General features: G+C 38.5%; 1 protein-coding gene across 1 annotated transcript; it reads right to left on the bottom strand.

The window, feature by feature from the left end:
• Positions 1-2748: 2748 nt before the first annotated feature.
• On the bottom strand, positions 2749-25108 carry LOC101735791 (uncharacterized). The gene is made up of 20 exons (XM_038019332.2): positions 24828-25108; positions 24607-24757; positions 24259-24379; positions 23624-23711; positions 22791-23021; positions 19841-21758; positions 19525-19767; positions 19054-19200; positions 18450-18560; positions 17773-17962; positions 17068-17168; positions 16379-16663; positions 15807-15985; positions 15105-15244; positions 13798-13979; positions 11004-11196; positions 9862-9998; positions 8931-9045; positions 8248-8463; positions 2749-4691 (listed from the first exon to the last, which is right to left on the bottom strand). Exons 1-20 carry the CDS (start codon positions 24986-24988, stop codon positions 4471-4473), a joined length of 5130 nt encoding a protein of 1709 aa, XP_037875260.1. The 5' UTR covers positions 24989-25108; the 3' UTR covers positions 2749-4470.
• Between the last annotated feature and the right edge of the window lie 1436 nt (positions 25109-26544).

The following is a 26544-nucleotide window of genomic DNA, read 5'->3' as shown; positions in this document are numbered from 1 at the left end:
GCAAATGGAAATATATGATATTGTTGTGCAATGTCCTGGATCTGTGCATGATTCGCGCATTATTAATAATTTAATTTTGATAATATTTATTAAGTTCGAGGTTAGACATTTGAAACTCTTTATTTTATTTACCTACTTAAGAGTCATATTTTGCTAACTACCTGATAAATAAAGTCAATGCGATTATAAGTTTTATTTATATAATAATAAATTGGTGGTTGTGGAAAAGCACTTCAACAACACGATGCAATCAAAATCACACAAAAGCGGCGAATAAAAATACAAAGTCGGATCCGAAATCTAAAATAATAATAGGTTAGAAAATAAATAATACACTTTCAGATTTACCGCACGCACACACATTTACGCATAGACCTATATAGTAGGGACACGACATATTGTTCTATACGTACAATTGCTTAAATAAATAGCACCCATTTTGAAGGCACACACATAAAGATATATCTATCTCGTTCTTACTCAGCACTTTAACTCGCAGGAGAACAATATAACAGTATTTCAGTGCGTACATAAAATCAAACATGAATATACATAAATGTCTCCGTCTCCGTCTAATGAGGCCGAAAATCCGCCATGTTTAGCGCGCCAAATGTCATTGTCACGTCAGTTCGGCCGTCTGTTTTGGGTTGTACATTATTTATTGACTTTGATATCGATTTAATATGATTGCTTATATAAAATTTCTAATTTTATCATGCTTAAAACATACAAAAATAATAATTAAAACATATTTTATAGGATCTCAAGAAAGTCGATGCCCCAAAACTATTATCTATATATATTTAAATTCATTATGGAGCCCTCATCCGAAACATAGATTATACACTTAATATTTTTGAATCCGAAATATCGGACACCATTTTTCGGTCGGAATCTATTCATCATGACACTAATCATAAATACCTCTTTAAAATATGTCATCAAAACATATTTAGACATTCTGTTTAGATATTTCGGGAAAAAGGCTACCGACAAAATCTCTGCGAAACTATTTAAATAAAATAGTTTTATTCCGCAGTGAGTAAAACACTATTGTAAATTCATTAAATATTTATTAATTAAGTGATTTTAGAGAGGAAATCACAAGGAATGACGTTTGTAATTTCATTAACGAATAAATGTTCTGTAGGTGTATTTTTTTATCAGGCGGTCCCTTGATAAGTTTAAAATTTGCGTGCGGTGCGGTAGTGCGGTGCACCTTCCTTGAGGTGCGCTGGGGTAGTGTGTTACGGACTTTAGGTCAGCAAAACAATTAAAATAGATTGTAATAGTCTAAGAAAAACACGTACTCAAAATACGATAACATTCAGCATGCTAGAAATGGGCTGATGGCACTGTACTATGCCATATCTTTATGTTTTGCGGAAAACGACAACTTTATAAAATCAGTGAAGCAAATTTTAAAAATCGTCATATCGTTTACTTGGAAAATTTGAAGCACGAACTCGTCTTAGATTTCACATAATATCTAAATCACATCATCTTTGCACATAACAATATACTTACTTCCTATTAAAGTATAAATTCTACAAATAAATTCATACTCAACAATATTTTAAATAAAATAAGCCAAGAAGTTTATCGATAAAACATACTAACATTAAAATCTTCTGGGCAGCACTAAAACCGCCATGTTTTGTGGCCAGATGACGTCACAGTGGCACGAATTGTTTGTTGACGTTTCATTTCCATAGGTTTCCTACTTCAGTGCATTTACGAATAACTCAGCAACCAAAATATCAAACAAGTTCATCTAGTGTCAAACAGACAGCGGCAGCTTGACTTTGACATTAAACAATGACCATAGACTACAGAACTCTATGGGTTTGATGCTAGCTTGATCAAATTTTCATCATTATTACCTCACTCGAGGACAGTTGAGGAATATTGTAATGGTCGACTAAAAATACCAAACTCGAGTAAGTTTGGAGGGAATTCTTGAGCATCATCGGATGAGTTAAGAGTGGAGGACTATTTTACGAAACGTCTAAAGATACGGGCATAAAAATACCAAACTCGAGTAAGTTTGGAGGGAATTCTCGAGTGTCATCGGATGAGTTAAGAGTGGAGGACTATTTTACGAAACGTCTAAAGATACGGGCATAAGTATCTTGTTTAAGGGACAATTTGAAAAGTGTCCATTTGTAAACAGCAAGTTATTGTTAGAAGACTCACCGAAATAACGCTAGTGTAGGAAGTAGAAATAGTATGAATATAGCAGTTTTAAACAGAGCGTGCCGAGTTGAAAACTTTAATATTTTTCGTGAGTTGTGCAATTAAAAAATATGCAGTATTTAAAATATCAACTTGTTATTTAAGTATTTCTCGTTCCTTTTTAATTCAGTATCCTATTCTAATCGTAACAAGTGAAAAGATTTCAAGAACAGCAGCGTTTTTTCACTTGCTACTATGACGCGAACTTATATGGTTCCTTTTCAGTGGACACTTTTTAATACACTGAGACGATACTCCTTGCTTTTACCCTCCATACTTCCGTTCCTTCGACACCGTAGATTTCGCGTCAGTTCACTTTTAATTAATTTACATTGCGCGCTGTGTCAAAATGTGTAAGTAAATTTTAAAAAAATAACGTGTATTTTTGTGCAATCCTAATTCGAATCAAAAAAGCGTAGTCTGTATTTTAATACACACTTTTTTGTCCAGACACGCGGAGTTAAGTACTTTGAATTTCTTACCATAATTAATATGTAACTAATTAAAATACTGTTGTATCAATATTAATGATTATATTAATGACTGTCAACATTTATTAAAAATACTATAATAGTAAAATTCTGTCAAATTGCGTCCTTTTAAACTTACGTGTAAACGGACCTTATTGCCATATTTTTATTTGTTGAAATTACATAGTCCACTTTCCTAAGAATATTATTACATACTAAGTACAAAATCGGCAACCCTAGTTTTTTTTTTATTGCTTAGATGGGTGGACGAGCTCACAGCCCACCTGGTGTTAAGTGGTTACTGGAGCCCATAGACATCTACAACGCAAATGCGCCACCCACCTTGAAATATAAGTTCTAAGGTCTCAGTATAGTTACAACGGCTGCCCCACCCTTCAAACTGAAACGCATGTCATCCCTGTTACTTGCAGTTCTCTTGAAAAAAATAAAAACATTAAAAACATGTAAGAGATATTTTTTTCAGTAAAATACCCTATTCGTTGTGATTATAATTATAACTATCTACTTAAAGATCTAAAAATCAATTCAACTTTTCAATTTGAATGTTTCATACAAAATACCGTTGATATCTTTTGTTAATTTTTTCACTTCAATTTGTACAAAAATAGTTTATATTACAGTTACATTTGTATTATTTATTAAGGGGTACTCTACTATGTCTAGTAGTGGATTCAAAGAAAAACCTTAATATTTTAAGCTCCCTTCTTTACTAAAATGTAATGGTAAATTGGGTCTTATAACTGGTCTTAATTTACATGTAACTGTAACCTTCTATTATACACAAAGTATTATTTTAGTGGGAAAATGTAAATGACAAATTATGGTTTTAATTGAGCCATTAACAAAAGAAAACATATTGAAATAAATAATAGAAATAATGTAATGCCGAATTTAAAAATATTATGATGCTCTTCAATTTTAATCAACATCAAACCTCGTTCAGCTGAATAAAGAATAAAAACAGGTTTTTTTTTGTTAATTATACAAGTTTTCCATCACAACCAAAAAATGAAACTTACTTTATGACATTCACTATAGTTAATTGAAACACATACACATGAAAATACCATTAATAAATTTTCATTCGCAAATCACCACTTTGATTAAGTCACACAAACAATTAAATATACGTAAAAAGCACTTACATCATTATTGTACACAACAAATCCCACACTTCGATTCAACTTCGACTAGGCACCTTTATTATACTTTCACCTTTATCACAACATGTAAGATGCACCGTAAAAAACTAAACTGTCTTGCCGTGTTCATAAATACACTTTTAATACGATACGAGATGCACCACAATGAAGTCAACAATCAGTCAATGAGATTTGAACACACTTAAAACTTAATTACAGTTTTACATTCAATTCTGCTACGCATTCCATCTCGAACTTTCGATTGAGCCGTATCTATTGTGGTCAGATTAGGCCCAAATTCGATTGTTAAATATTTGATCCAATCACGCGTCTCTGTGTCGCACCGCAATATTTTTTTTTTGGTATTTATGGCCTGGTATCTCCTAGACCTTTAGGCCAAGTCTAGTATTTTTATTTGGTTTATTATACTTTTCCCACTGTATTTTTGATGAATTTATACAGAGGCACGTAATAGGATCTATTTTTTAACATATCACTCAGGCGGCAGGATAGCGCCGCAATACTTTGACTTGAATGTTGCCAAGTTTAATTTTTTTTAATTATCACCGTGTCTTTTCACTTTTCTTATTTAAACACAACAGCTATAGGAAGCCGGATTGGTTTCTCGTGGGAGAGAAACTGCTGTCGGGCAGCACGCTGGCGTCCCCGTAGACGGGAGACGCGGGACCGTTGGCGGCGTACGGACTGCGCGACCAGGTGCGGGTTCGACGCGACATCGGACTCGCGTTCAGCGGAGGCAGCACGGTCTGAACGGGCTCCGTCGGCATTCGTATCTGGGATTTGTGTTGCAGCTTCGATTGTACTGAAAAAATAATTAACATACAATAGGTATCTTTGAAATTTTATCATTGAATGTTATTTTCTTATCCGTGAAAGAAAGCGACGAAGTCTTGACTTTCGTATTACGTATGTCGGATATATAACTAGTCAGGTCATAAGTATTGTCACACAGTAAAAACTTTTCTTTTAGAATGCTGGCCACAAAAAAGTTTATTGAATTCGAATTTCGAATTGTTCATGAAAATAAAAATGTATACTTTTAGAATTTTACTCATTTTTAAATATGGAGTGGACGCTTAAAGAAGACTGTGTTGCAGTTATTGCGTTGCAACGTTGCGGTAACGCGCCAATTCAAATTTTTAACCTACTGAAAAATTTGAGTATAATCAAAAGATTCGTTTATCGTACCATCAAACGATACAATGAAGACTCTAGTGTAGATGACAGGTCAAGAAGTGGTCGCCCTCGGTCTGTTAGGACTCCAGCAGTGATAAAAGCTGTGAAGGCGCGAATTCAAAGAAATCCCAAACGTAAGCAGAAACTGTTGGCCCTTCAGATGGGGTTAAGCAGAACCACGGTGAAAAGGGTGTTAAATGAAGACTTATGCCGAGTTTACATTACGAAATTAGTGTCATGCATGTTGAGCTCAGTTTCACGAAAGTAGTTTCGATATATGCGAAAGTAATTTCGTCAAAAAATTAGTGTCGCGAAATCCACAGTATCGCAGTAACCACGGCGCCGTCAGCATCAAAGCTAAATTCTATGCTATATGCTATATTCAATGTAGCTAAAGAAATGCTTATATACCTATAAACTTAAAAAAAAGACTATCAAGAAAAAAAAGGTTGGTAGATTCGAGGATGGTCAACAAGAAGGCATTTAGGTGCAATGAAGTTAGTCTCTGAATTAGCAGATAAAGATCCTGAGAGTTATAAAAACTATTATCGAATGAGTGAATATAATTTTGCTTTTTTACTGTAGGTGTTTCGGGTCCCAGAGACACCGTTGTCGCTGATATTCATTAATAAGATCTATATTTTTATCTGTACTCGATCGTTGGTTTGCCATTTTCAACGTTTGAAGCGCGTCCGAACTAACAATACACACGTCCGCACAGCGCAAGCCCTTTCGCGACATTAGTTTCACGTCGCGTTTACACTATGAAATTAGTTGCATGACATTAATTTCACCAAAAAATCGCGCAGGGCACGAAACTAATTTCCATGCATGAAATTAATGCATGCATTACGAAAGTATTAAATTACACGTGAAACTGTTGGTAAAACTAATGTCACGAAATTAGTTTCATGCCACTAATTTCATGCATGTAAATTAGTTTCGTGCCCTGCGCGATTTTTTAGTGAAATTAGTGTCATGCAACTAATTTCATAGTGTAGATGCGACGTGAAACTAATGTCGCGAAAGGGCCTGCGCTATGCGGACGTGTGTATTGTTAGTTCGGACGCGTTTCAAACGTTGAAAATGGCAAACCAACGATGGAGTACAGAAAAAAATACAATTCATTAATGAATATCAGCGACAAGAGTGTCTCTGGGACCCGAAACACCTACAATATAAAAATAGGCATGCCCGAGATGCGGCCTACAAAATAATTATGCAAGCCATGGAGATGCAATGTGTCAAAGAAGCATATATATAAGCATTTCTTTAGCTACATTGAATATAGCAAAATATAGCTTTGATGCTGGCGGCGCCACGGTTACTACGTTACTGTGAATTTCGCGACACTAATTTTTTAACGAAATTACTTTCGCATATATCGAAACTACTTTCGTGAAACTGAGCTCAACATGCATGACACTAATTTCGTAATGTAAACTCGGCATTAGGGCTTCGGGCATATCGAAGAAAAACAGGACATCGTTTGAATGCTCGTCTAATGGACCTGAGACTGAAGAGATGCCGCGCTTTGTTGAAGCGGTACGCGGGAAAAAAATATCGAGAAATTCTTTTTTCGGATGAAAAAATGTTTACCGTAGAAGAGAGCTACAACAAACAAAATGATAAGGTGTACGCACACAGTAGTGAAGAAGCGAGCAACCGTATTCCGCGTGTCCAACGAGGTCATTTTCCATCCTCGCTCATGGTATGGTTGGGAGTTTCTTATTGGGGCTTAACAGAGGTACATTTTTGTGAGAAAGGTGTAAAAACGAATGCAGTTGTGTATCAAAATACAGCCCTGACGAACCTTGTGGAACCTGTTTCTCATACCATGTTCAATAACAGGCACTGGGTATTCCAACAAGATTCGGCGCCAGCTCATAGAGCGAAGAGCACACAAGACTGGCTGGCGGCGCGTGAAATTGACTTCATCCGGCACGAAGACTGGCCCTCATCCAGTCCAGATTTGAATCCGTTAAATTACAAGATATGGCAACACTTGGAGGAAAAGGCGTGCTCAAAGCCTCATCCCAATTTGGAGTCACTCAAGACATCCTTGATTAAGGCAGCCGCCGATATTGACATGGACCTCGTTCGTGCTGCGATAGACGACTGGCCGCGCAGATTGAAGGCCTGTATTCAAAATCACGGAGGTCATTTTGAATAAACTTTAGTGTCATAAGAATCTATGTTTTGTTAAGTTCATTTTGGTATATGAATGGTTACATAATGAATAAACTTTTTCAATTATTTTACATCAAACATGTGACAGAATTTATGACCTGACTAGGTATATATATGAGCATTGACGAGTGCGTTCAATGCGGTTAAAATCACTATGAACTCTAATAACGAGGCTATTTAATTTTACTAGTGGTTTCCTGGTAGTAAAAATTCGACTATAATTAATATAAGTTTGTACACTATTATGATTCTATTATCAAAGACTATTATACTTCTATAATCACAGATTTCGCCAAGACTACACTATAGACAAATATTATTAGAGACAAACAATATATAATCTATTCTCAATTTGACCACAGACTATATAATATAAGCGATAGAAAAGTTTGACAGCAAACAAATGGTATGCATGCGTGTGTGTGTCAAATACATGGTAGTGTGTGTAATGTTTTTTTTATTGATTTAATGTACTTTTTATGCATAATTTAAAAAAAAGATAGCATTCTGCATTCTCTATATTCTATATTAGCTTTTGCCTGCGACTTCGTCCGCGTGGAATAGTTACTTTGGCACAACGCTAAATTTTACCCGCCTCTTTATTTACGTAGGAAGTCAAAAAATATTTTTGAATAATAGAATGATAAAGAGTTATTTAAGGTACCAAAATCACGCTTCTTAACCGACTTGCATTAAGCCTTCGTCGATAAATGGGCTATCTAACACTAAAATAATTTTTCAAATTAGACCAGTACTTCCTGAGATTAGCGCGTTAAAACAAACAAACTCTTCTTTATAATATTAGTATAGATAAGAGTGGAAAATTTCATACTACTCCGTCCGCGCAATTTTCGTAAAAAGGTGTACAAAGTTTTTCTTCACGTATTAACACATAGATTATATTATATTAAAGAATTCCCCTGAATGATCGTTTGCGTTTCTAAGATATCATTAATGCCAATTATCAATCTTATGTCCCAAGTAATACGTACTGAACATGTAGGCCGCCGCGACGGCCGCCACGGTGAACAGGGTCGACAGGTAGGGCCGCAGCAGAGAGAACAGAGCCCCCAGCAACGTCCCGCACGACACGTCACACTCCCTCTCCACCTCGACGCGCAACTCCTGCGCGGTCAGCCTCGACTTCACCTCCACCCAGCCAGTGCCGCATGTCGACGCTTCGTTAGAGACGGTCACTGTGATTTCACCTTCATAAACAGAATAGCCATTCAATTAAAATAAATTATTAGAAATAAAAAGTGTTCATATCATATCATATCATATCATGTCATATTGAGCAAGATCGAGGGACTGCTGGTTAATAGACGTTGCAGCAGGCACTTGAAATGAAAAAAAATATGTATATGTATGTATAGTTATGTGTTAGACTTTTAAGGTACTAATATAGATTATAAGAAATTCAAACTAAATTTTTTTTATGGTTTTAAAAAAAACTGAAAGTACAAAAAAAAAGTTACCTAATTTAAGGAATTTGAACTATGTGTTTCTAAAAAATTTCATTGTGACGAAGCTTGGTGCAGGTTTATCTCATAGTACTATTAAAGTACGACAGAGGGCGCCTAGGTACACTCAGGTTTTTTTTAATACATTTAACTTGAGCCATAGCCAAGCATAATCGAATTACAGTCGTTTTTACGAATTAAAAAATACTCACCGTCTTTATGCACCGTATCAACTATAAGGCCAGGCGAAGGAGTGACCTTTACTAGTTTCAAAGCCAAAGGGTGTCCTTCCACGGTGAACACGGCGGGGGGATGCAGCAATGACACCTAGACATTACAATATACAACTTTTATTTATTTATTGCTTAGATGGGTGGACAAGCTCACAGCCCACCTGGTGTTAAATGGTTACTGGAGCCTATAAACATCTACAACGTAAATGCAGTCACCCACCTTGAGATATGAGTTCTAAGGTCTCAGTATAGTTACAACTCAAAGTAAAGGGCTCAGTATAGTTAGAGTGGTAATAATCACATTTCGGCATGATGACTGACCCCTGGAGATTGATTATCCATAGATAAATTTTCGCCCACAAGCTGAATTTGTCCGTGATTTTTCTGATAAGATTTAGAAAATCATCAACATAATATGAAAGGTAATGATTGAATGAACAACGCTGAATTATTATTTTTGTGGCTGCATTACGTGAACTTGGCAAGTGGAGACAACTTGTGAGGGCCCTATGTACCAGCGAGGTACTCTAGGACTACAACAACGACAACATTAATTGAACTGTTCATTGATTGTGGTGAATATATATATATATATATATGTGTGTCGAACAATCATAAACCATCCAATGCGGAGTATCTTTCATGTATTTCCATCTCTTATGGTACCTTTGTACGTCCGGTCCGAGGTAAAGATTCTAGTACTTTTCTATCTATGATCAGCATAATGGCACATGTGCTTTGCCCAGTGAATACTTCTCTGAGGTAAGATTTTTGCTTTCTTGTTTCACCATAATTTCCACATTTTTACCGCCACTATTCCTAACATGGCCATTAATTCTTAATTTTCCTACAAAAACCAGTCACAGTGGAGTTTCACTATTACTATATCAAATTAGCATTGAATAATCACCTTAGAAGCAGATGTGTGAATCAATGGCAGCAAATACGTTTTGGTGCAGGTTCGGTAGGCGCCCCACTCCGCGCACAGCTCGACATCCGAGGCCTCCGTGATGACGCTCGCTGGTACAATCTTACAACCCATTTGTCCTGAAATTGTAAAAGTGTCACTAGTTAAGTACACAATACGTTATGTTTAACAACGTTTGCAACTGCGTCATTCATCAAACGTCAGTTAAAGGACATGTTGAAAATAAATTCTTAATACAAATTTTTTAAATTCTGTTTTTTTTTTTTAAAGGACTCCGTTTATAATTTATGTCAGTCTGTGATTTCAACTCGTACATAATATCGCAGACGGCGGGATTATATCAAGTTATATGTCATTTATATGTTTTTAATCCTAGAACTATGTTTTATGTTTTTACTGGTGGCAGGACCTCTTGTGAGTCCGCACGGGTAGGTACCACCACCCTGCCTATTTCTGCCGTGAAGCAGTAATGCGTTTCGGTTTGAAGGGTGGGGGAGCCGTTGTAACTATACTGATACCTTAGAACTTATATCTCAAGGTGGGTGGCGCATTTACGTTGTAGATGTCTATGGGCTCAAGTAACCACTTAACACCAGGTGGGCTGTGAGTTCGTCCACTCATCTAAGCAATAAAAAAAAAATAAAAAAAAATTACACCTTGAATTAGTGTATAATTTCCTGGTTTATTACGCTCTAGGAGTATTGGTTTTAATAAGCACGGAACTAGTCATCTACCTTATTTCATTAGACTAGCTCGGGGGTGCAGTGCCCTTGACTGTTGCGCCGAGGGTCGTGGGTTCGATTCTGGCATCATGCAAACATTCTTGCGATGGACAGGTTTGTTTGCTGTTTGTATGTGTTTATTATCTACATTTGTATATATTTAAACGTATGTAAGTATGTATGTCAGTATCTGATACCCGTAACACAAGGAATCCTAATTTGGGGCCAGATGACCGTGCGTGATTTGTTCCCAGCTAGTTACTATTGAAGATACACGATTGCTTCGTAGGCGAAGGAGTAGTCGATTATGGCCCCACGCACTGCCATCACCAGTCGCGACGCTTGCAATAGTCGAGACAAATTGCATGGTACAATTACAATTTTAATTTTAGTGGATCTCACCATTGATCATGTCGAGCACGGGCTCCGCTGTATGCGGCGGCTTGGTTCTGCAAGTGTAGGGTAGTTGTATTTGTACGCCTTCCAATGCGTAGCGCTGCTCCTCCGTGCACAGCAACGGACCCGACGTCAGTCCGGACGCTTCGATGGACAACGGGACCAGTGAGGACGCCCATTCGCCTTGCTTGAACTCGATCTGTATGATATATCTATATATTAATACGTGAAGCAAAAACTTTGTATCCCTGTTTACGAAAATTGCGCAGACGGAGGAGTATGAAATTTTCCACACTTATAAAGAATATAGAGAAGAAGTGCACAATGCTAATATTTTTTTAAGATAATGCATAAAAGATACATTAAATCAATAAAGAAAACATTACACAAACTACCATGTATTTGACGCACACACGCATTCATACTATTTATTTATTGTCAAACTTTTGTTTTTGACGTCTGTTGTCAAATTGAGAATAGATTAAATATTGTTTGTCTTTATGTCTTTATTAATATTATTCTATAGTGTAGTCTTGGTGAAAGGACAATGCCCAAAAGTGGGCCAACTTTATGTCAAAACTATTTGTACTTGAAAAACTATGCCTTATTTTTTCACGTTGTTTAGTTTATGTATCAACATTTCTTTCAACCTGGCATTGTTTTCCAAAAAAATAAATTACTTATTTGATAACATCCCAAAACTATCCATGCCATAGTTTTTAAATTCGCCAATAGGCAAAGGGCTTAGCCCATACCGCCTTATAGCAAACCTATATGCTGTCAAACGAAAGAGTTGTTTGTGACTTGAACAACAAATAAAAAAAAAATAGCTAATGCTTATAATTCACAGGCTTCTTAGTTTATTTTTGTTCAATTCAATATTTATATATTGTAATAATAATTATTACTTAAAACCATGAATTATTTAATATTTTTAGATATTAATGATTCCATTAGTAAAAATATCAATGGCCTACCATTACTCTATTCTTATTATATATGATCAGAGAGTTTTGGCAGCAAGCAGTGAAGCGTCACTTGAATTTTTATTTTAATGTTTTTTTAATAGTTTATTGTGTAATTTGTATTATTTGTATTTGTAATATTGTGTATAAAAAAGGTCTGCGTAAGCTCATGCTCAGTCAATGTGGTATTCGTCGAGTTGACGTCAAAACTCCCAAAAAGCAATAAAAAGAGATACACCGGCTTTTTATTGACATAAAAAAGATATAACTTCGACAGACTAGGCTGTATAGGCTACGCTCTTTGCCTGCCTATTGGTGAATTTAAAAACAACAACAACAATATCGTTGCCGGCTTCCGGATTTTCATTTCATTTTATTATTATTATGAGGATATAATAATAATAAAATGTACGTAAGGGCTTATTTCTAGCAACATTAACCACAATTAACTTATTTAATACTGTAAATAATTATGAGAGCGATTATTGATTTCGAAGAAAACAATTAACAACTTAATTTTAGCTGCAGAAAAAAACAGATTTCTCTTAAACCTGGGTGAGAATATAAAAATCGTTTTCTGAATATGAAACGATATTTCTTTGTCTATCAAATTAAGTTAAAATGATCATGACAGGACAACTTTTGTTAGGGGCCCAAACGGCCATAGAAAATGGGCATTGTCCTTTGTGATTATAGAAGTATAAAATAGAATCTTAATAGAATCTTGAAAATAGAATCTAAATAGTGTACAAACTTATAATTTCAATTAATTATAGTCGAATTTCGACTACTGGGCGACCACTAGTTAAAGTAATTTCTTTAATGAATTATCATTTTTAATTCTTTTTCAACGACATTTGTACAGTAGCGTTGACAGAATTCTGTATTTAATTTTTCATCGCAATTCTTTGGGATACCATTCAAAACTTATTATCTTATATTGACTCCATGGCAAAAAGATATGCAGAATATACAAGACAGTCACTTTATAGCAGGGTTGATCGTGAAGTCGAGTCGCCCGCCACCTAGAGCAATAAATTATGGTAAAATTATTGTAATGCCATCGGTCTTAGATACGTGTACAAATTTTCAAGATCATCAGACGACTTGAAGTTAGGAATTTGACGATTACTTTAAAAGATAACGTTACATAGATCGAACTATAGTTTGGCCCGTTACAAACGTGCAAACTGAGTCATGAATCATTTCTATCAGACCTCTCGTTCACACTTATAGGCATATCGGATCTCTCGTTCACACTTATAGGCATATCGGATCTCTCGCTCACACTTCTATTGTTGTGTGTTTAAAATTAAATCAATATAACCGAGGAAAAAAAGTAGGGCATTCCGCCCGCGAATTGTTGTCACCCGAGCCGAACGTTGGTTGTATGGTTTTATTGTATTATATGTTGGCATGGTTGTAACCTATAATTTACATGTACCAGTCATCAACGACCACGTCATCTGACTACCTGAACCCGAGCGGCATCCCTTTATCGATATCGAGTTGCGCGGAATTGTCACATTCCTTTGACGTAATGTTTTATGACTCGGTTCGCACGTTTGTAAACGCTCAAGTATAATAAGCCCCGGTCATCGTTCCCATCATCGACTAAACAAACACTGAGTTTCTCGTTGGATCTTCTCAGTGGGTCGCGTTTCCGATCCGGTGGTAAATTCTACGAAGCACTGCTCTTGCTAGGGTTTGTATTAGCAACAACGTCAAGTTTGAGCCCCGTGAGCTCACCTACTCGCCCGGTGACGCCGATATGGTCTCTCAAGACCATCAGCTTAGGTAGGTAAATAAAAGCGTGTCAGAAAGTCCGCGTTTACCTTTTCGACGGGTATCTGTTGCAGCGTACAGGCGATGGCGGGTCGGTCCAGCCGCAGCACGTGGTGCGCGGTGACGTCATCGGTGAGGAGGGCCAGCGTGGCGCCCGCGCCCGCCGCGGTCCGCACGCCGCTCGGCACGCGCCAGCCCACGCCCTCCAGGCACACGCCCCACCCTCCCGCCGCTGACACACACATATGAGGCCGTCATCGCAAAGGTGACCTAAGCTTACCATAGTTATTGAAGTCGTCGTGGCCTAAAGGATAAGACGTCCGGTGCATTCGTGTTGAGCGATGCACCGGTGTTCGAATCTCAGGCGGGTACCAATTTTTCTAATGACATACGTACTCAATAAATGTTCACGATTTACTTCCACGATGAAGGAATGCCATCGTGTATAAAGATCAAACCCGCAAAATTATAATTAGCGTAATCACTGATGGTAGGACCTCTTGCGAGTTCGCACGGGTAGGTACCACCACCCCGCCTATTTCAGCCGTTAAGCAGTAATGCGTTTCGGTTTGAAGGATGGGGCAGCCGTTGTAACTATACTTGAGACCTTAGAACTTATATCTCAAGGTGGGTGGCGGCATTTACGTTGTTTATGTCTATGGACTCCATAACTACTTAACACCAGGTGGGCCGTGAGCTCATCCACCCATCTAAGCAATAAAAAATAAAAAAATAGCGTGGGCAGCAATAGATGGGTTTCCGAATTTATATATGGATTCATTGCTCTGATGCAGGTCACTAGCTTATAGTGCTAGACGAAAGTGGTGATGTTGTCATTGGGAAAACCACCGTAACGACAAGGCAAATATTTGTCGTTCCGAATTGTATATATCTATACTAATATTATAAAGAGGAAAGATTTGTTTGTTTGTTTGTTTCGAATAGGCTCCAAAACTACTGGACCGATTTGAAAAATTCTTTTTCCATTAGAAGCCGACATTGTCCCTGATGAACATAGGCTACTTTTTTTATTATTTTTTTAATTCTTTTTTTGTTTCATGTGTGTTTTAATGTTTCCGAAGCGAAGCGAGGGCGGGTAGCTAGTATTTTATAAATGTCTTTGGCGCGAATCAAGTTTTGGTCAGATCACTTCAATTCTATGTCAGTTACATCCCGGAGCTTTTAATGTCATCATATTCAAAGCGCACAATCATCGACCCGGTTTCTGCCATGAAGGAATGGGAATGCTTACGACTAAGAATGATGAAGTTAACCGTAGATTTACCGAGATTTTTAACTCATGAAAGGTGAGTTTAGTTCCCTGTCAATTTTTTTTAAATTTTTTTTTCACTCTCACCTACTATCCTGTCAGTCTTTGAATCGGAGCCGGTGACCCAAACGTCGTCTCTGACGGTTACGCCTCCGGCTGTACCGGCGAAGCTCACGAATGCACCCGCCGAGTTCAAATTGGCTATGACTATTTCATTTCCAAGAGCACTAAAACAAATTCACAACAATATTGTGGGTAATAAAAGAAAATTAAGAAAAAAGACAGACTGGCACTAACGAAACCCCACTGACGTTAATAGCATACCTTATTAATAACAAGTAGCCAGCCGTTCATGAGCATTCAGACAGTATTTTCTATGTAAATTTACGATTTAGTCACATTTACTTTAATTGGTTACTGGAGCCCATAGGCATCATCACAGACGACCAGTGACTACGCAAATGTAAACATGGAACTCTATTTTCCGACCTTAAATTTCAAAGTCGACAACTGCATTCACGTTCTAGTCTATGGACTTTTACGAACTCGGTAGCCACTTGACACTGAGAGCTGTCTGCGTGTTTCATGCGAATTTTTTTAACTTCTCGATCGCGTAAAAGTTAACTTAATTTTTTATGGAGTTGGTACACTCGCGAACACACACTGTTCGCACGTTCTTACGTTTGCCGCTAGAGGCGCTGTTCCAGTTCCATACAAATATGAATTAACTTTTACGCGATCGAGAATTTTTAAAACTCGCACTAATCACACCGGTTGCAGAATACGTACTTGTGGACGGCGCGCCTCGAGTGTGCGACCAGCGACGAGAGAACCGTGACGTTAGCGTCGGGCGCCAGTAGCTCGCGGCCTATAGAGCTCCTCAACACCAGTCTCAGGGTGGTCTCGTCGTGCTCCCCTGACGGTTCCGCCGTGCAGTAGTGTGGTGTTGATACTTCGACGTGGAGAACCTGTAAAACATTTCTTTTTTTTACTACAGTAATCGATTTGGAGTGGCCTCATTCATACGAATAAATACGTTTTTACTGGTGGTAGAACCTCTTGTGAGTCCGCACGGGTAGGTACCACCACCCTGCCTATTTCTACCGTAAACCAGTAATGCGTTTCGGTTTGAAGGGTGGAGCAGCCGTTGTAACTATACTGAGACCTTAGAACTCGTATCTCAAAGTGGGTGGCGGCATTTACGTTATAGATGTCGTCCACCCGACTATTCAAAAAATAAAAATGTATATTACTTTGAATAATTTAGAATTTCGATCAATAAACTTTCCTTCAACGCTCCCGTTTAGCTTAGAATGGAAATTATGTATAATTAAAACATTCCAAAGTTAAAAAATATTCACCGTCTCCCTATAGATATTATTTCTGTCGTCCTTGTGTTGGGCCACTATAACACCGTGTCCCGGTTTCAAGGCCCTGAGTTCGCCGTTAGGGTTGACTTCGAACGAGCCCTCGCTGAGAGCCGACCAACTGCTCCTGGGCAACGACTTGAGTCGCAGAACCGACCCGGGGGCCAGGGCGAGGCGCTCGCCGGACCGCAGCGGCTTCGGCAGCCCATCCACCGAAGTCCGAATGTCGGATACGGCTAGGATCTCGATCGTGCTGTCCCAAGTGCGAGTCTCGACAGCCTGTCTCGGATACAAAAACAAACGTATTTAATTCATGTGCATCTAAAGACCACCTCGATAGTGTGCAGCCAAATGTAATGATTAGGCAGGGACAGGTCGCTGATGTGTTTAAAAACCAGAAATTTTAAGAAGAATGCTATTCTGTTTGTCTGCCAATTTTTTCTTTCTGTCTAGTACCAATTGACAATAGGGTCGTCAATAAAAAAAATATTCAAACTAGGCAATTTCTGCTTTAAAATCTCTCTCTAATTCCCGCAACACGTGAACTCGTTGGGGTCAATATCAAAACTAATGCGTTCTCTGAAGACGAGCACGAATTTTAATTGTTTATTTACTGCCGTGTTGGCATCTAACGGAATAGCGTTATATTAATTTTTAATGTTCGATGAACAATTTCCACGCACCTGTCCCATATTTCGTACACGAACGTCAATAGTTATGACTCCGGGCTTCAGGGGCACCACTCGCACTGACAGACCATCAGCAACTGACCTTTCCAATAAATCTGCAAATTGATGAAACATTGTCAACTTAAATATTATTAACCCAAATAACAACAGGCATTTGAAAGATTCCTTGAAGATTGAAACTTTGACTTTTTTTTTTTTGCTTAGATGGGTGGACGAGCTCACAGCCCACCTGGTGTTAAGTGGTTACTGGAGCCCATAGACATCTACAATGTAAATGCCGTCACCCACCTTGAGATATAAGTTCTAAAGTTTCAAGCATAGTTACAACGGCTGTCCCGCCCTTTAAACCGAAACGCATTACTGCTTCACGGCAGAAATAGGCGGGGTGGTGGTACCTACCCGTGCGGATTCACAAGAGGTTCTTCCACCATTAATTACGCAAATTATTATTTTTATTACACGATGAATAGCCGTTCCGGCTAATCTCTGGAACGGCTGGACCGATTTTGACGGGACTTTCACTGACAGGTAGCTGATGATATAACGAGTAACTTAGTCTACTTTTTATAGACTAGTTTCGCTCCGCGGCGTTATCCGCGGTACAACAATAACCGCGGGTAACATCGCGGGACTCAATCAATAATAAAATTTAATGTTTCCGAAGCGAAGCGAGGGCGGGTCGCTAGTATACTATATTACCGTCAGCATGTGTGGTGTAGAGCCTAGCCGAGGTCCCATCCCTTACGGTCCAGGTGAGTCTGGGCGCGGGATGCAGCGCGGCCAGCGACGACGCCCCGAGTCCCGCAGCCTCCACCCACAGTGGAGATGGAGATCCCACTAGAAGAGTTTGAGTAGCCGCTCGAACACGAAGACCGGTTATCGGAATGACCTGTCACACATTAGTGGATTGTTAAAATTTGAAGTTTACTGGTGGTAGGACCTCTTGTGAGTCCGCGCGGGTAGGTACCGCAACCTTTTCGGGGAGGTGGAAGACCTTGGCCCTCCTCGTCCCCCTCTTCCTCTCAGGAGGCGCCGGAGTCCGACATAACCCGATTCGTTACCCCCCCTCCCCCCGACCGGGTATCCGTAAATGGGTTCCCCAGCGTTAAAAAAAAAGGTACCAAAACCCTGCCTTTCTTTCTGCCGTGAAGCAGTAATGCGTTTTCAGTTTGAAGGGCGGGGCAGCCGTTGTAACTATACTTGAAACCTAAGAACTTATATCTCAAGATGGGTGGCGCATGTGAGCTCGTTCACCCATCTAAGCAATAAAAAAATAAAAATATTTTCAAAGGAAACACGTACTTATGTATACTGTATTTTTTTTTATTATTAGGTAAAATCAGATACTGTTATTTTATTTTGTTGGTCCATATTACCTCAACCTCAGATTCAGCACTGGCCATTTCAACGTCAGCAATATCAGTGGCCACCAACTTGATGCGCGCCGTGCCGGTCGACAGACCCTGAACTGACCCGGTCGAAGATACCTGGAATTTAAGAAACTACTCAAGACCTAACACTGACTACTCATATAAATTAGTAAACTAATGTAAGTTTTAGAATAGCTTCGCTATACATTAAATTCAATGACAGTTGTTCTAAAACTATGCCAAATAGTCTCCCAGGTTATAATTAATTAAATTTGGAAATACAGGGTGTTTTTTTTTTTTAATTCAATTTATGATTAAGAAAATTATTTATTTAAAGCACAATGCTTTCGCTATTCGTATCTGTAGCTTCAGTTTAAGCCTGGATTTCGAATTCTATAGGTTCAATAAGACATTTAAAAAAATTATCTATAAGAGACACAAACAAAAAAAACACATCATATGCAAATGAAAAACACAATATCAGTGATTGGATGCACATCTAAAATTGTGTCCACGTTTTTTTTTTTCTTGTAAATACAAATTTTCAATTTCACATGTGTGTTATTATTTAATTGTATACGTGTAGATGTGTATTCCGAGCGTAACATACTTCGGCAGGACCGTGCGGTGCGAGTGCGATGTAGTTTAGTGACGCCAGATGCGGAGGAGGACCGCCTCTGTGTTGCAGCTGCAACCGCGCGCCGGGCGGCAAGCGAGCCCTCGGAGGTACGATCTCTAGGGGAGGGAATACAGTCACCTATGAACAAAAATGTATTATTAGTCGACAATATGAAGATTTTATGTGATAGTAGTCTGAGAGACTGTTGTTTTGATGCAACTTATTTATTATTATTAAATTATTTGTATATAACTGTATGATTATACAGCTGACAGAAGAAAAATGAAGCACCATATGTAGTTTGGTTGCTGTAAACCCATTATAGTATACTCATGTAGTATATTAATAGTATACCCATTAATATTAAAAGATAAAATGTTAACTTGAATAAAATTGATAATAATAAATAAACCAAAGGCCCTAGAAAGTATTCAATAGTATAATTCCAAACATTACACTCACCTCAACTTCTGAACTCCAAACTCCACCCAAAGAAGCTCTGACCCTCCCGGTTCCCTCTTTCACTCCACAGAGAGTTCCATTTGTGACGGCCACATTTCCTACGGTCCTGTAGTCCGGATTGCGACTGCTCGATATATACCTGTGCGACACGCCTTTGACTAGTGTCGTTATCGGCACGCACCCTCCCACACAAACCGCACGGGCTGTCGACACCTCGACGCTTAAAATCTCTTCAATATTAACCTGTCAAATTATCTGATTTATAATTTCATATCTACATTTAACAATTAAAGGCAATAAATAGGGCAGTACGTACCTCGACTATTTGTTTTTCTCCGTGGACACAAAGATCGGTGACAACAAGCTCGTAAGACCCAGGGCCCGGTACTACAGTAGAAAGCTTTCCATTGTCCACACTGGCTACAACCCCTTTGGCTGTTTCAACGGTGTAACGACCACTACCACCGGATACTGTCGCTATGTTATTTAGGATTTCACCCTCCCAGGCAAGGTTTATCTGAACCAAATCCAGCTTCAACGGTGCAACAACTTTGGCCTGAATACTAGCAACAGCTTCCGGAATGTTTGCTTTGAGGACTCCACTCCAGCCCACGGCCTGTTCGTCTGCGATCACCAACTGATAATACTTATAAGGAACGGGGACGGGAGCGTATTCCGGATGCGTTTCGATAAACAATCTATCCGTGGCTCTATACTGTATACCTGAATGGTGAGGCTCGATTTCCCACGTGACTCTAGGTCCTCGCTCATCCAAAAGTTCCCGTCCAATAGCGTCCAATAATGTAACTCTGATGGACAGTTCGTGGCCGGGACGCAACCACAGTCTTGGGCCTCCGGTACAGTTGGCGTGCACGTCGGGCAGTTCCAGGCGCATACGCGACACGTGCGGAGCGCACGCTGTATCTATGCGCACCGATTCGCGTTCATCATCCGATTGCGAAATCAACTCCACACGCGCATCACCCTTTCTATGACACTTGAAAGAAAACAACTGCACTTGAGGGTACCTGTGTGGCGACGGACCGCTTCTTGAAGATAGCTCTGCAATTCGGGGCTCATTTGATACTGGTTCTAGCGACTCTCCCTCTGCTAGAACGGGTAAAGTGGCTCCGACGAGCGCTGCGGCGTTCTTAGGCCAGAGTAAGGTCGGCGCGGCTCGGACTGCCACGCGCGTGGTGTCGCCGGTGCGACCTCGAGCCACGCGCACTGTGGCCACGCCCCGGGATATAAATATACACTCTAACACACAACACGCTCCTTCGACGGGCTGGACCCAAGGTGCAGAAGTTACATTGTGAGGTTCGGGGCCTTCGAGTAGCGAAACCGCAAACGATGCACAGTTACAAATGTCGAAATTGTATAGTTCGCCTGTGGTAGGATGCGTCGCGGTGAGTGCTACGTGCAAATGGTGAGGCCTGCCGACGCGTGCGTGCCCAGAGCTCGACACTTGCAATAACTCCGCTGGAGCTGACCACACACGTCCCGTGGCACGTACGTGAGGGTACTTCTTTAATTGCACTTGTACATCGACATCTCCCAATCCACGAATCGTGGCTATTCCCGTTGATGCAAGAGAAATGCCGCCACCGTCGTTATCTTTCTCGGACCATACGACTGGTTCATCACCACCCCCACGGTGTTGAAGTGTTAATTCCTGAATCGTGTCCGTCCACGCTATGAACGTTTCAGGTGGGACTATCTCAAGTGGTTCTACAGCAACTGCTGATGCCTGACCTTCCACCTTCGTGTTTACAGTTTTACCGGCAATTGAATGTAATCTTGCTGTGACTGTGAAAGAGCCAGCATTGAGGGCAACCGCATCTGTAATGGTACCATTTTCTGTAGACCGGAACAAATCAACATTTGCATCTCCTTCAACTGACAACCTAATCAGGATTTCATCACCAGCAGTAAGCGGGTGGCCTGTAGAATCGAGCAACAGACTGTGTACAATAAATGCTTCTCCGCGTATAATTAGTTCAGGAGGTCTAATTGTGACCCTGATACTGTGTGGTTCAGCTACAGAAAGTGTTGCAGACGCGACTTCTGTGACCCCTGACATAAGAAATATATTTGTTGTTCCAATGTCCATGCCTCGGACCAAACTTGTACTGTCTTCCAATAAAGCAATACCAGTCTCTGGAACTTTCATGTAGTATAATGTTTCAGATATGTCTTGTACAGTGAGGCGACCTGCACGTGCTCGTACAACTCTGCACAGCAAAAAACAATTTTCATTTGTATTACTCATATTGCATGAAATACACGGATGTGGCTCTAATTTACATCCTAAAATTAGGTGATTAGCTTACACAACAAGCAAAAACGTCCATTAGACATCATTATTCTAGACAAACAAAATTTGGTACATATGAGTCGACTATTATCAAAGCCGGCAATCTGACTTTTGGACAATGATTGGTAAATCAGAAAAACGAATTATTGACTTTGTATTCCATTGGCAGTCATAAAACTCTTCGGAACGACATCTTAGATAAATAACAGGTTAACTATTAACCTTTATTTAATGCAGGTTTTGAACCATATTCTTTGAAGGAGACGATTATATTCAAATCAATCTGTATTGACATATCAATAAATTTTTTTTGTCCAAATGCACAGATTGCTACCTTTGATAATAGACGACTCATATGAGCTATTTGAATTTAATCACTCAATTCCTAATCAATTTATTAAAAAACCTTGTGTAAATTAACTAATTTAATTTGGCAATTAGTTACAAATATTACAAACTAGTTTTTGCTCGCGATTTCGTTTGCGAGGAATAGTTACTTTGGCATAATGCTAAATTTTACCCGTCTCTTCATTTATGTAGAAAGTGAAAATATTTTTGAATTATAGAATATTAAGGAGCTATTTAAGGTACCAAAATATTTGACTTTCCTAAATAAATGAGCTATCTGACACTGAAAGAATTTTTCAAATCGGACCAGTAGTTCCTGAGATTAGCGCATTCAAACAAACAAACTCTTCAGCTTTATAATATTAGTATAGATATAATAATATATTTTCTTACTACTAAATTAATTTAAACAATAATGCGAACACCATTGTTTGCTATGTTCAGCTCTAGATTCTTAACAAGATTTCTTATTCATAATTATCCTCAAAAAAGTTATACAATGTAAGACAGAGGCAGGAACCATTTTTGTTCACTCATATCACCACTGACCTATTTTAAATAGCTGTGAATAAATGTTTTATACTGCATACCAATAGCTTACCTATATTTCAGTGTATCTCCTGGAGCAATAACTGCGGTTGCAGGCATCAAAACGACACTGGCAACCACTTGCAAGGTGAAATCAGAACAAATATTTTTGAGACATACGGTCACACGACAATCACCCATAGCCTGTCCATACAGTAGCACTGAATAAGAGCGTTTGCCTTGAGCTTCAAGCTCTAAGACACTGGGAGGAGCTTCATAATCTGTATCACGCCACCAAACTAACCTAAAACAAATGTCAATTCTATAGTAAAAATTTTATGTTAACAAATATGATGAGTCATATACATTTACGAAACAAGAATCAGCCTAAATTAAGAAACACTTTGATATGCATGGTCTTAATTTTCTACATATTCTAGTAACCTCAAGGGGTTATTCTAGATTCACCGAGCTAGTAGGTGAGCTCACGGGGCTCAAACTGGGAGTGTTACTAACACTGGCCCTAGCAAGAGCAGTGCTTCGCAGAATCTACCACCGGATCAGAAACACGGCCCACTGAGAAGATCCGGTGAGAAACTCGTAGGCTGTGTCTATGGGGAGATGCATGGTCAAAATAGGCCCTTAGCTACTTTTTTAATTTCAAATTGCAACCACTCACCACTAAATTATCTCATTTTGATGAACTTTACTAACTATACAAAATAATATGTTATGAACTATAAAACAAGTTGTATGAAACATATAACTTCTATGAGTAAGTGCTATAAAGTAATTTCTGATAAGAGAAATGCTCATAGTGATAATGTATTTTTAATGGATTAAACATAATTACTGACTTTTTGTATATACATATTTAACTAAACATGAAATGTGATATATACTTACATAACTAAAGGATCTTCACCAGCACTATTGCCGAGATTTTCAACTGTCCAAGTAAATGTGAGGCCATCTAGTGTTGAAAATTTGTTTCCTGAATGAACAAAAATTTATATTATGTTTGCAAAACAGTAACAGATGTGAGGAAACAATTCTTGTTATTCTCTAATTATAATAATATTTCTATCTTTGGGTACCTTACTTATTAACTGATTGTAAATGAATTGATGCCCAGGGTGGCCTCTACCGGGTGTATTCATTTTGGATTGTGGATACATAAGATATGACTTTATTAAAATTTAAAATTCAGACATAAACTTAAGCTTCCTTTTTGTGTTAATATAAAGAATATGTTTTGTAGGCAGAATTCTAATCATTTAAAACTTCTTTTAGTATGTGTAACCAAGCCAACATGTTACAATTCATATTTGCTTTAAGTAGTCATAGATAACAAGATTCAATAAATGAACCATTATGGAATGATTGTATGTTTTCTCAACAGGCTCCTTCAAAATTACAAATGAATTTACAGTTTCTCTGACTCAGTAAGACCATAATACATAATGTCAGTACCATTGTTATGTTTTTAAAACAAGTGTCAGATATGAATATGATTGATTAAAGAATTTCCATCAGCATACCTTGATCATCATAAGCAACAACTTGAAATGCCTCAGGAGCTTCTTCCAAGAAAAGCTTCCATGTTGTGCACATTACTTCCAGAGACTTTACTTCATCGACGTCCACATCACCTCGAAGAATCTGAAATATAAATTTTTATCGCTTTGCTTTTAGTTTATACTTTACTCTTGGCTTTACTGTAGATTCTAAAAGTGAGTTCTCAAAAAATTCATAATTTAATAATTGGTTAACGTTTGAGACTGCAGGAATATCTCAAAATTTGATGTTTATATTTTCCGTTACAACATAAAATATTATTTTGCGAACTTAATAAAAAATCCCGCCATTTTATAAAAATTAATACAAACCTCTCCGGAATTGACTTCTTCGGCTAGAATTATTACCGTGCCTGGGGAAATACATGTCTTGGAGACTGATACGCGCGCCGACCGTGAACAATGCTCCCATGAATTTTCATACAAGGGTTCTAAGTCAATGATGTCATCCCTCGATAAACTCCTAAAAACACAAAATGTTTTACAATATTCACAACTTATAGTTATTACAGTAGATTTAGTATGTAACGTACCATGTATAACAGCCCCCTTCAATAATTTCGAAGGTAAAATTCACGTGGAAATCTTCAAACCATGGAAGAAGCACCCTCGGCGTGTTTATTTTGGCACTATCACATGTTTTTAAGCATAAGTACAAAATGAATACAGTAAAATAATGTTTTCGTGAATACATGGTTGTAGTCACGCAAACGAAATTCCTAATATTTATCTTTTTCGTATTATTTTATAACGAACAGTTTAAATAACCTCCTCTAGAAGAAAGCAACATTTTTTGAATAAATGACAGATGAATGATACAAAATAAAGCAGCAGCAGTTTCGTTTTTCTAACTGTAAAGGCAAAGGTATCTCACCATATGGCTTAATCTTTTGTATCTTCTGTTTTTTGAAAAACGATATGGAGTGAAATAAAATGAAGTTGATGAATTCTAAGGATAGAAAACTGCATGGTTCAATTGTTGTGGTCTAAAAAATGAGTTGTCCAGTGTATTCGTTTCTTCTCAGTCGTGTCACTCTTGACAGAGTGGTCGTGATCGTCATGTAGTTTTCTTCGGACACGTTTCGCGACCTGATGGCCGGTCCATAGAACGCCTCGTTGTACAGGGAAGCGTTGATGGTACAAGACCGCGCGGGAGGCCACCAATGCGGTGGACCGACCAAATTAAAACTGCAGTGAGAGGTCCCCTAAATGAGTGCAGTAGAATGGCCTCGAGCAGGGAGAAATGGCGTGACATCGTGTATTCGTATCGAGTGATAAAATTGTAAAAATTATAATTTGTGTAATTTTTGGTGACAGGATATCTTGTGAGTCTACACAGATAGGTACCGTCTCCCTGTCTATTTCTGTCATATGCGTATCGATTTTAAGGGTGAGGCGATTTTAAGGGACTTAGAACTGATATACGGTCTGGTCAGCAGCGGCGGTCATACACTTTGTCGAAGACGCTGCCATGTCTGTGTCTGTTCATAGTTTTGTCTTCACCATAGGACTAGTCTTTTTACTCGAAGGACCACTTGAACGGTCGGCTATATCTTTTGTCGTCTATTTTATATACATATGAGAACGGTCAATTCGTTCCTTGTCGTCTCGTTTGTGTCCGTCTTTTAGGAAGTCGAAAAATATACTGCCTGCCGCTAGTCACGTACGCCCTCGTTTCATTTCTCTCTTTATTTTTGAATTTTTGTCAAGTGTCTGTCTTAGTATGCGTCTATGTCTAGTCGCTGTAGGTCTTAAATCCTGTCAAAGAGGTTGCACACCACGACAATTAGGTATAATGGTAAGATATTTGTCATAAAAACATTTGGTGATAATGAGGCTCCGTCGTGTAACCGCCTCATTTCTTCAACCTTTCTCTGTCGTTCCACTGTTTTGTAGCTGTATGAAGAAAAGGAGCCTTTACATCCTTTTTCTTGATAACACTGAAAGTAAAACATTGAATTAAAAACTTTACTGATCAAAATGGAACTTTTTGGTGGGAACGCGAAGAGCGAAGTTGAATTGTTTTATTTTGTCTATTTAGTGTTTCTTCAAGCTTAAATGTGTAATAAAGGTGGTTTATTAATGGTTTCGTATCTGTGAAAGTGCACAAAAGTGGGAGAATGAAACAAAGCCGCTGGATGTAATTTCTCGATGGAGTATCCAAAAAGACCACTGAAAACAGTCTCAGTAAATATTTCACCCCATATCATGTCATATAATTTCATGCCAATTGATTAGTGTTTCAAATTA

The sequence above is a fragment of the Bombyx mori genome, chromosome 3 (genome assembly GCF_030269925.1).
Source record: "Bombyx mori chromosome 3, ASM3026992v2".
Lineage (NCBI taxonomy): Eukaryota > Metazoa > Arthropoda > Insecta > Lepidoptera > Bombycidae > Bombyx > Bombyx mori.
Note: the sequence above shows the minus strand (reverse complement) of the source record. Positions and strands in the feature narration are given on the sequence as shown.